Below are 12117 nucleotides of genomic sequence, written 5' to 3'. Positions count from 1 at the left end.
TTTTCTGCAACTATTAATCATAGAATCAAAAATATGCCAAATGGGCCTGGTTCTGATCATGGAAACTGCTGAAATCATTCCCCCTTAGCTCCTCCTCCCACCCATACCTTGGACCCAAGGAATATCATTATCTCAGCCAGATGACTAAGTCATTCACTGGAGACCTTAAGAAGGGGCAGTGACCCTGCTGGAATCAACTACTTCCTGTACTAGGAAAAAAGATGAATATAGTTTGCAAAATACTCAATATACTCTCTAGGAGATCCAAACACAAATGCCTCCTAGAGCCATTGGGTGACCAATGGGAGAAACCAGGACTGTGATACCCTAATTACATTCAAGTTCAAAACATAAAAACCTTCCACAAGGACAAATAAGAACATCTCCGAGGGCAGCATTCAGCCCCTGCCATGCCAGTTTACAGTATCTGCACTAGCGTGATTTTTCTCATTATTTTTCTGGTGACCTATGGAAGGGCATATTTTTATTATTAATTTACTCATATGGCTTATTTGGGGACTCTCGGGAACTTTGTTATAATTTGGATTTTACTTGGAGCACCAAAACATGGTGATATACCAGTTTTCTAATCTATATCAGGCTGCTGAAGCGCAGTGGGTTTTTAAAGACATAGTAAATAAGCTATAGCCATAAGCTAGGGGTTTGCATAGTCCTATTTTTTTTCTATCAAGTTTTATCATAGAGCCTACAGAAGATGTTCAGTTTACATTCTTTTATACCACACTATATACCATCTTCAGAGAAATAACAATTCTATTTTGGGGGACTGCTTGTCTTCATCTGACTTGTTACTGCTTTCTCACGGTAAGTGTAATACTCCTAATTGACTTCACTGCTTTTCTTCTGTAGATTATGAAAGATTTACGATGTCCAAAAACATCACCATTTCCAAAGTTTGCCTAGAAGTATCCTTCTAGTACAACTTGTGAAATGAAAACAGAGTTGTTCACCTGATGAATATGTATTTTTATTTTAAATACCAGCACAACAGACACAGTGACACCATGGGACTAGTACCTCAATGATACTGATAACATTCCTTGACAAGTTGGCTTATAATTTACATACATTGTTTTATCTGGAACTATTTTTAAATATTATCATAAGATATACTGTAAAACACAAATCTTAAATACACCAGTTGCAAACATAACACGTTTAGTTACTATTTTGCATATGAAATGATTTAAAGTTCCTCAAAATCATGTCCATTTGTATTCATTGTTTCAGGATGCATGACTCGTCCCATGAACAAGACTGTACCTGCATTGGGGTGGAAGTGAACAAAACAGGGTGTGAACAAAAAAGTGGGATATTTACTTTCCTTCTTACTGACAATTAGCAGTGTTCTAAAAATAAAAATATAAATAATTCTTTTTAGAAAATCATTTGAATATTAGACATGATCTGATAAGTAATGTGGGAAAAAATGCTCTCTCTTTTTTAAAAAAATTATTTCTTTTGGCCTATAAATAAAGTTCCATTCTTATAACAGACTTACCTGTTCTCCTGTTCCTGATAAGAAAGAAAAATGGATGGTCGACAATAACTTGAGGATACAGCACAGCCATCCTACTAATTGCAATCATTCCTACAGTGCAGGGAGAAAGTAATTACATGTCTGTGGATGTGCAGAGACTAATGAGTAATTTCTCCAACACCATCTATATTTAATGCAAAAGCAACAATTTACAGGAAACAAAATTTTAAAGACTCAGAGAAAAAAATATGAAGGTGACAACATTTCTCCTTGATCTTTAAACACATCACACACACACACACACACACACACACACACACACACACATACACACACAGAGTCTCCTACCTCCAATTCACCAAAAACACTAGAAAAATTTATTGTACCTCTTACAAAACTTTTATTCTCAGTTTCAGATCAATATATATGGTTTTACTAGAATGACCTTTGGGCTAAGGAAAGGGGGAGAATTAACAAACACCCCCAAACAAACAAAAAAACCCTAAGTTTCTTTATATTTCCAGATCATTCTTTCCTTTTGTCTAAAATGGGGATTTTTACATACTTCTAGTAAGTGGCCAGAATGGCAGTGATTAAAGGGAAAAAGCAGCAGTAAGAGAAACATGATGTTTCCTATGGCTAGGAAAGTGAATTCCCCTGAGATCCTTATTATGGGATAATCATTTTATACTTGCTGCAGGGTGATTCATTATAAGGAAAAGGTCAAGATTAAATTATGTAAGATTTTAGGCTTTCCTGATGCTCAAGACTACTGTGTTTCTATTTCCTCCTGAAAACACTGTTTTAACTGCTGATATCCTTTTAGTGGACAAATTTATGCAGAAGCTTTAAAAAATGATAGGTTCCATTTTGCCAGAGGAAGGAAAAATCCTACTAAAATTTGAACATAGCAGTGGAACATGAGATTGAAACACACCCAAAGAAATAAATGGGAAAAAACGTCATTGGAAAAAAATCATTCTCATTTAACTGGGGAAATCAAAACATTCAAAATAATCAAGGACTTTTAACATTTTGCTTTGAACACGTGATTTAGGTCAAAATTTTAGAATTATTTATTTAAAATTATTTTACCAGAATTATTCAGTTGAAATTACTTAAAATTATTTATTATGTCTTGTTTATGTGTGTGCTTTTAAAAAAGCAAAACTTTTGACAAAATTAAGAACTAGTTTCCAGGAGGGCTTGGGTGACTCAGTAGGTTAAGTGTCTGCCTTCGGCTCAGGTCATGATCTCAGGGTCCTGGGATGCAGCCCTGTTGGACTTCCTGCTCAGGAGGGAGTCTGCTTCTCCCTCTCTCTTTGCCCCTCTCCCCCACTTGTGTTCTCTCTCTCTATCTCAAATAAATAAATAGAATCTTAAGAAAAAAAAAAAAAGAAAGAACTCGTGTCCACAAGTAATTAGGTAAGAAGAAGAATGTTTAAATGGGTGATGAGAAAATATCTAAAATATTTAAACAGGCAGCACAGCAGGGAAATCTATTCTACCGAGCCACCAATGTCCTCCTGCCTCTCATTAGAGGTGGGAATTACTCTGTATTGGGGCACTGGAGTTAAGTGCATGCTTCATATCCTATTTAGAAAATTCTAGCTGATTCAGCATTAGCTTGACTTTTAAGAGCAGAGTCAGTTTTTTTTTAGCTTCGTTGTAAAAATGACCCCCAACCCCCACCCAAGATGGTTTTAAAGATACAAATAAAAAAAAAAAAGTGAGAACATTGTAGAAAATTATAACTTGGCACCTGAGGTTGCAGCAGCTTCTGAGCCTTCTTCATTAACCTCGATGAAGGACTTGTGAATTGCTTTGGAAAGGAAAATCTCCTTGTTATCTGCAGAAAAAGAAAAAAGAGAGAGAGAGAGAAAAGAAGCATTTCTTCAGTATCAGAAATAGAGGAGCCTTTTACTCTTTATTTAAACAGCTTTGGAAAATGTGACTTAAGACACTGATTCTAAAATAGAAGAGATAATGTCAGATTATATTATGATTTCAGAGAAGCCTTGAAGATGTGTTTTCTGATTTGTTCTTATTTTATATTCTCTTGTTAATGTTTCCCTTCATTTTTATTGGTAATTTTCCCATTGTTTATTTCTTATATTGCCAGAGAAAGCAGAAATGTGGCTCTGTTTTTAATAGCAACTTCAAATTAGTTCATAACTCAAGATAAAAACATCTCAAACATTTGTACTCTAATCTGAAATTTTTAAGCACAAAATGAAAACAGGTAGAAATCCACACATAACCAGAGTAAGAAATTTTTAAAAATTGTATCTCTAATTACTGTGATAATGGAAATATCCTTGGCAAAGAAAAACAAAATTGACTTTTAGATTATAGAAATGTGAATAGAAAAAAGTTACTTTCCATTCCAGTTAATTGGCTTATCTGAGAATTCACAAACATGCTTTATCCTAAAGTCAGAGGAAAGAGCACATTTTCAGGGTTGGGAAGGCTCTTTTTTTCTTAGAGTTATCTTTCTATGTATGCTTAGTTTTCAATTAATGGCTGTTATGGGCTGAATTGTGTGCTCTCAAAATGTATGTGTTGAAGTTCTAGCTCCCAAGACTTCAGAATATGACTGTATGTATGTATGTATTTAAGATTTCATTTATTTATTTGACAGAAAGAGGCACAGCAAGAGAGGGAACACAAGCAGGGGGAGTGAGAGAGGAAGAAGCAGGCTTCCCGCCAAGCAGGGAGCCTGATGTGGGGCTCGACCCCAGGACCCTGGAATCATGCCCTGAGCTGAAGGTAGATGCTAAATGACTGAGCCACCCAGGCACCCCAGAACATGACTGTATTTAGAGATAGAGTCTTAGGTTAAAATGAGGTCATTAGGACAGGCCCTAATCCAATATGACTGATGTCCTTAATGAGAATAGAAAATTCGGACACAGAGAGATAGAGAAGGAAGACCATGCCTGATGGCTAATTTTATGTGTCAACCTGGCTGGGCCAGGATATCTGTACCCAGATATTTGGCCAAACTATCATTTTGGATGTTTTCTGTAAAAAAAAAATTTTGGATGAGATTAATATTTAAATTGGTGGACTTTGAGTAAAGCAGATTGCCCTTGTGATATAGGGGGCCTTAGCCAATCACCTGAAGGCTTTATTATTTTTTTTTATTTTTAAAAAAGATTTTATTTATTTATTTGACAGAGGGAGAGAGAGTACAAGTAGGGGGAGTGGCAGAAGAAGAGGGAGAAGCAGGCTCTCTGCTGAGCAGGGAGCAAAGACAGGACTTATTCTAGACCCTGGGATCATGACCTGAGCTGAAGGCAGCTGCTTAACCAACTAAGCCAGTCCAGAAGGTGCCCCAGAATATAACTGTATTTAGAGATGCCCCCAGCTGTCGGCTTTAGAACAAAGACTGACCTCTAAGCAAAAAGGAATTGTTCCATTTGACTGCTTTTGGACTCTTCCCTCAATCTCCAGCTTGCCAGCCCACCCTGCAGATTTTAAATTTCCAAAGTCACCACAAGTGTGCAAGTCAGTTCCTTAAAGTAAATCTCAGTCTCAGTCTGTCTGTCTGTTTCTCTATATAGATAGATACATCTCTCTCTTTAAACACACACACACACACACACACACACACATCCTGTTGGTCCTATTTATCTGAAGAATGTTAATACACTATGAGAAGACAGACATCTACAAGCCAAGGGGAGAGGTCTAGAAGATTCCAAGCCTGAGGACATCTTGATCTCGGATTTTCAGCCCCCAGAAGCACGAGAAAACAAACGTCAGTTGTTCAAGCCCCCCCAGTCTGGGGACTTTGTTATGGCAACTCCAGCAAACTAAGCAATAGGTTGTTGGGTTTCCAACTTTTGTCCTCAAGATCGAAACAAAATGAACAAAACATAGTTCAAATACATAAAAAGAAAAATAGCACAAGGAAGCAAGATACAAGATTACTCAAGTTTCTGCCACCTAAAACCCCAACCCCCTTTTTCCATTCCAGGAGGTGGAATTCAAATTTAAGATAACCTTGTTGCTGATGCACTGTTCCGTAAAAGCACAGTGCATTTCCCATTAGGCTACATAGTAAGACTTTTTCAGTAACCCAGTCCTACCCACAATATACACTTTCAAGTTTTCAAAAACACATAATTATCTTATACAGACAGGGAGTAATGCTCGACAAAGTTCTTGATACATCTGTTGCATGGCACATGCTTACTTTGAATAAACCTCAAGACAACTGAGTGGCAACTCTGAATATACTTTTAATAGGGATATTACTTCCTCAGTTTATATTTAGTATTAAGATGTAAGTTTGCATTCAGCTGGCAAAACAAATACACAAATTCCAAGACAGTCAAATATATGAACTATTTAGTAGTTAACTGATGCTAGATTATTTTCAGATTCTGCTACCCATTTTGTTCAGTGGGCCAGTGAAGGTGGGGTGATGCACCAAGAGCCAGTATTATGGCCTTGAACACGAAAGTAACAGAATGTAGTTCCTAAAGGGTAATGAGTGTCCACATTGCCAGCTAAGCCCTCTTTAAATATTCTGAGGAGAGTTCTCAAAGATACTGAATGATACTTTAGCCATGTATCATTGCTCGGAGGAAGCTGCCTCTCAGCTCCTGAGCCTGATCTGTTGACTGCACTGGACACCTTGAAAGAAGGAATCTCATGCCTTCAACACCGGCTTCTACCACAAATGTACCCTCTTCCTCTAGGAATCTAACCTCTTCTATGCCCTCATTTACCCCTACAAAATGGTGAGAGGATGGGTAGGAGGTGCCAGGCACCATGGCAGATAGATCAAGAAAACATGGATGCTGAGGGCTCTTCCCACAGAGCTGGTTATTTGAAAGAACATGAAATGGACAAACCTTCAACAAGATTCACAAAGACAGATTACCTAAATGTACAATATTAAGACAAAAGAAAACATGTCTAAAGATACAGAGAGAATTTTTTAAAATCACAAAAAATACTTTGTGTAATTTCCTGCAGACAAACGTGAATCAGCGTATGAGGTATAACCTATTCACTATGAACCGCATGTATTTACAATACCATGATTACAATACAGGAAAACAAAAATGTATTTTACAGACCATACCACGGTTTGGTAAGTTTTTATTTTGTTTTGGTTTTTTAAAGATTGTATTTATTTACTTGACCAAGAGAGAGCACAAGCAGGGAAAGCAGCAGGCAGAGGGTGAGGGAGAGAAAGGCTCTCTGCTGAGCAGGGAGCTCAGGGGTTGAGTGGGGCTCAACCCCAGGACCTTGAGATCATGACCTGAGCCGAAGGCTGATGCTTAATGAACTGAGCCACCATGTGTCCCTCATAAGTTTTGACATATCTGTGAACCCACCTCCACAAATAAGATACAGAAAATTTCCATCTCCCCAAAAGATTCTTGTGTTTCTTTATGTAGATAATTTTGAAAATAAAGAGCTTTGCCATCAACCAATTTTATAGAAATGTACAAATGATAAAACTGGATGAAGAAAAAAATAGACTATATGAATAATCCAGTAACCATTAAAGTAGTTGAATGAGTAGGTGAAAACTTCCTCCTTCCTCAAAATTCAAGAATGTGAGCCTATGGGCACCTGGGTGACTCTGTGATTTAAGCATCTGACTTTAGATTTCAGCTCGGGTCCTGATCTCATGGTAGTGAGATTGAGCCCTGCATTGGGCTCTGCACCAGGCCTGGAGTCTGCTTGGGATTCTCTCTCTCTCCTTCTGGCCCTCCTGTCTTAAAAAAAGAAGAAGAAGAAGAAGGAGAAGGAGAAGGAGAAGGAGAAGAAGAAGAAGAAGAAGAAGAAGAAAGAAAGAAAGAAAAAAAAGCAAAAAGCAAAAAAAAAATCTAAGCCTAGATGGTTTTCTAGGCAATTTAACCAATCCTTCAAGGAAAAGATAGGATTTTCTATTACAAATCCATTTTCAATTCTAGAAAGAGAATAAAAGCAATCTAAGTCATCTATGGATAGTCTTACCATATTAAAATTGAACCAGGACAGTCTAATAAAAGACCAATAAAATCATAGGCCAAGTTCACCTATTAATATAGAGATAAAAGTTTGTTTTGTTTTGTTTTGTTTTAATCAGGAAGTTAAACCCCGCAACATATGGAAATACTTTTTTAAAATGAGTTTCCAAGGGAAACTCACAGTCTGTAACGGCACAGCAGTTGAGAACAGCTCTAAGTGCCTCCATTTCATATCAAGCCTTGCCCTAGGATGATCTCGTGAGACCCAAGCCAGTTTATGCCCCTACAACCCTACTTAAAGCCCTGTCTCTCCTCTCTCACTGGCTCTGCCTCCCACCTTGCCTTCTGTATACTGCACACCAGCAGACCTAGGGGGCAATGCGAGGTTCTCCATGAGGTTCCTCTGCGTCGCTCATGTAGCGGGCTAAAAAACTTAAAAATGCAATCAAGTAGAAGAGCTAAGGGAATGAGACCCAACAGACCAGTGGCATTATCTATATTTCAAATACAGCAGAATGAAGACTGAATCCCATGTTCAGCTCCCCGGGGTGATTAGCTGCTACACAGCAGAAAGCAAATATCTGCAGATTTAAGTGAGACCTCAGGACTCGTAAGTTGGAGAAAACCACCACCCCTTTAGATATTCCAGCAGGAGAAAATGTGACAAACAAATCCTGAGGGGGAAAAAAAGAAAATGAAACTCTCTTCTCTTGGGACAAACTTTAAGCAGTCACAGTCCAATATAAGCTGAAAGTGGTTTAAACAAGAACAGGTCTACTGCCGCCCCGTCGTGTCACACAGAACTTTCCTGTACTTGTCCCTCAATATTGCTCATCCTGATGGAATTATGTGTCAATCAAGGCCATCATTCCTGCAGGGCCATTCACCTATTTCTTAAGGGCCCGGACCTTGCCTGTCCAATTTCTCTCCTCCCTAAAATTCTGTGCACCCTGCCAGTTACCAAGTAGGCACTCAGATATTTGATGAACCAGGATGGGAGGGGAATTAAGAAGATTTACACTGATGAGCCTGTCTCATCGATTAGAGAAAGTTCACTGTTCTCTAAAAAAGAAAATAAATAAATCAAAGACAAAGCTACATGCAAAAAACAAACAAACAAACAAACAAGCAAACAAATAAATAAATAATTCCATGCCCTAGCCCCAAGCAGTCTTCCCCTTCTGGCCACAGCAGATATTGCTGCCAAAAAACTGGTCCTACTTTCCTCTGGGCAGCTAGGAGCAGGGCTCTTCACAAAGAATACGATGGGCATGGGGCCAGCAAACCCTAGGTTTCCCAGAGAAGAGCTGGGCAACAATTCAAGCTCTTCTGAAGAAAGCAGGGCAAAATTTTAAGCCATTCATTCAGTCACTGAGCAAATATTTATCAAGCACTCTGTTGGTATGAGATATTGTGCAGGGCGCTGAAAGCTCCAAGGATCTCTGATTAACATAACGCAGGTGGGGCGGGGTCATAGGAGTGTGTGCCCCCGCTGCCTCTGTGGCTCTGTTCCGAAACACAGCCAATTGAAATGGATGTCTGCGTCACCAAGGACAGGCTTAAAATAACAAAATGAAGAGAGTTCCATAACAGAGCCTGAGAAAACCAAAAGCATCTCTGTACTTGAGTTGCTAAAATATTTTTAGCATCAACCCCACCCATAAACTTTCGAAAGGTTTTGTAGAATTTGAGCTTTTTCATGGTAGGAATCTTGTTTGTTTGTTTCTTTGAAGAAATGTTGTGATAGTAACAAAACATTCATACATTCATTCATTCATTCATTCAGGTACTAAGCACCTCCCATGTGCCAGACATTGTTGATACACTGGATTTACTATGGTGAATGAAACAGATCCTTCCTGGGCACCTGGGTGGTTCAATGGGTTAAGCCTCTGCCTTCGGCTCAGGTCATGATCTCAGGATGCTAGGATCGAGCCCCGCATCAGGCTCTCTGCTCAGCAGTGAGCCTGCTTCCTCCTCTTCTCTCTGCCTGTCTCTCTGCCTACTTGTGATCTCTGTCAAGTAAATAAATAAAATCTTTTAAAAAAGAAAAAAAAAGAAACAGTTCCTTCCTAAGAGGAGGAAAGCAAAAATTAAGTAATAGTGACAATAAAAAAGCAAATTGAGAAATGGCCATAATTTTAGGGTCCGGTTAAGTTTTACTAAAAAGCAAGATGAGGTGATGTTTGCAGGTGGATGAGGGCAGGTGATGGGCTACTTGACTTGAGGTATTGGGGAAGGCAGCTCTGAAATGGTCAATTTGGCTGAGACCTAAGGAATACAAAGGAGCCTGTCACAGGAACACCTGAAGGTAGTTTCCAGCAGACGAAAAAGCTAGTTTAGAGGCAGTTACAAGCCAGCTGTGTTCAAGGACCCAGAAGAACACCTGTGTGGCTGGATTGAGGAGAGTGCGGAGGGCCAGAAGTCAGAGAGAAGCCTCCATACTTGGAGCAAGGCGGGCTCAGCACCACTTCCTACGGCATGCACCCACCAGCATCTGTCCGTCTCTCCACACCATGCTGGGCTCTGAAGACAGCGAGTCATCTATGTGTGACCCAGCCCTCGCTTCTGAAAAGCTCTGACATCAGAGATAGGTATGTGAACAAGCAATCTAAGGAAAAGGTTTCCTGTGATAGAACCTGTGATAGCACTTTGTGCTAGGGCAGTCCAGAGGAAGGAAAGTAAACCATTTGGAAGGGAGAGATATCAGGGAAAGCTTCTCAGAGGTGGTGTCATTTGGGCTGGTTCTTGAAGGATAAGTAGAAAAGGGAAAGTCAGGAGCTTGGACTCTGAGGCTGGAAAGCCTGGGCCTCATCCAGAAGTAACAGGGCACCTCTACTTTGATTTTAGAAGATACCTGTGCCAGGAGCTGTAAAGCGTGGATCAGAAGGGCAAACAGCTAGGGGTAGGAACATCAAGTTTGCTATCTGTGGCTACAGTCCAGGGGAGAAAGTAAGTGGAGGTACAGCTCTGAAAGAGAGAGACAGTCCTCTGCCTTACAAGTGCAAGGAGAAGCAGAACAAACAAGGGCAGGATGGAAGAGTCAGTCCGGCATAAATCTAAGCACTTGAGTCTGACCTGAATGTAGCTTTTGCTGTGTCTTCTTAATTCCCTTATTTCATTGGCTCCTTTATTAAAGCTCATACTTTGTGCTGAAGGATTTAGTACTCTCTTTCTCCTTCCCCTTCCACCTTCCAAGAGGATTATCTATTAATCCAAATGCTGACAGTCATTCATTTCCATTACAAAAATAGCCCTTCTCTATAACAGGATCCTCGCTGCCACTAGATGAGCATTTTAAATCGCGCCTGAGAAGAAAATGATTCTCAGCACTCTCTAGATTCCATGTTTATTGTATGAGTCTTTACTCTGTTTCATGTTAACAGAATTTAGCGTTCAAGGCCATGGACATCAAATTGAGATGACAAAAAATAAGCACAATAAATACAGAGCATCTCGTATTCCTCATTTCTTCATTCAGTGAGTACTGGGCAGAAAGCACAAAATCGTGTGCTTCCTGAACACATGTAAGGATCAATCCTGAAGAGGTTTAAATTCTGGCAGAAGATATCCGATGCATCAATAATGATAATATGCGATCAGATGTGATATGCAGCATCAAAAAACGATAGAACGCTGTAGAATTTACACAGGAGTTATTACATCTGGTTGGTGTAATCACGTGGCTTGATGAAGTTGGGGATATTTGTGCTGAAGATCCGTTCAGGAGATATTTTGGGAGGGAGAGATTTTATAAAGCCGGGGCCCTGGGGACATGTGAGGTGCAGCAAAAGCTGTGTGCAAGGAATCAGCCGGAATTAAGGCTGGAGGGAGCTGAAGTCTGAATGCCCTGCTGAGCCATGGGCAGTGCAAAGCAGAGTGAAGGGAGGCTTTGAACGGGAACTGGGATGATCTGAGAGTGGGTTTTAAGGTGATCAATCTTGGCAGTAGTAGAGAAGAAAGATTAGACGGAAAAGAGATTGGAAACCATTTAGGAGGCTATTGAAATCGTCTGGGGCAGCAGTAATGAGAGTCTGAATTAAAGGTGGATGCCATGGGATAGAGAATGAAAGAGTGGATTCAAGAGGTCTTACCAAAGGACGCTCAAGTCACTCAATTTTTCCAGAAGCAAGAAAATGTGGAAGAGGGTTGTTTTTCCACTGCTAACTCATAGTTGCTATTTTTAAAGAAAGATAAGATTTCACTGCATTAAAAAAAAAAAAGATTTCTTGCATAATTTAAGAATGAGTACTGTCATAATAGTGCTGAACTATTTCCCGGTCTCTTTTGAATTTACAAATTCTACTAAGAATGCAATTTTTTAAAGTTTTTATCCCGTTTACAAGTAAAAATTTTAATTGAAGAAGTAAAACATACAAAAGAAAAAATCCCGAACAGTGCGTGACAGAGGAAACAAAATCTCCTCTCTCATCTGGGGGCCTCTGTTCTGTATTCTAGAGACAAACATTGCTATCATTTTCTAATACATTATTCAAAAATGGTCACTGCATTTGAAAGCTTAAATGCATACCTATATTCTCCCCCTCCATCTTTGGAATAATATGCTCCCATTCTGCCAATTGACTTTCCTTTCCCTCTCTGCCTCCACAATGCTTTCTCTAGCATGGGGTTTTGTGATTC

General features: G+C 39.4%; 1 protein-coding gene across 1 annotated transcript in view; it reads right to left on the bottom strand.

Annotated features, from left to right (window-relative positions):
• Positions 1-966: 966 nt before the first annotated feature.
• SERPINI1 (serpin family I member 1) overlaps positions 967-12117 on the bottom strand; it is a 71731-nt gene continuing 60580 nt past the window's right edge. The window contains exons 7-9 of the mRNA XM_044251734.1: positions 3264-3350; positions 1523-1612; positions 967-1284 (exon numbers count right to left, since the gene is read on the bottom strand). Of these exons, the coding sequence (XP_044107669.1) occupies positions 1208-1284; positions 1523-1612; positions 3264-3350 (254 nt within the window). The 3' untranslated portion in view covers positions 967-1207. The remainder of the gene's footprint in view (positions 1285-1522; positions 1613-3263; positions 3351-12117) is intronic.

Source organism: Neovison vison, chromosome 6 (genome assembly GCF_020171115.1).
Source record: "Neovison vison isolate M4711 chromosome 6, ASM_NN_V1, whole genome shotgun sequence".
Lineage (NCBI taxonomy): Eukaryota > Metazoa > Chordata > Mammalia > Carnivora > Mustelidae > Neogale > Neogale vison.
The sequence above is the reverse complement of the archived record's forward strand: the minus strand, read 5'-3'. Positions and strand labels throughout refer to the sequence as shown.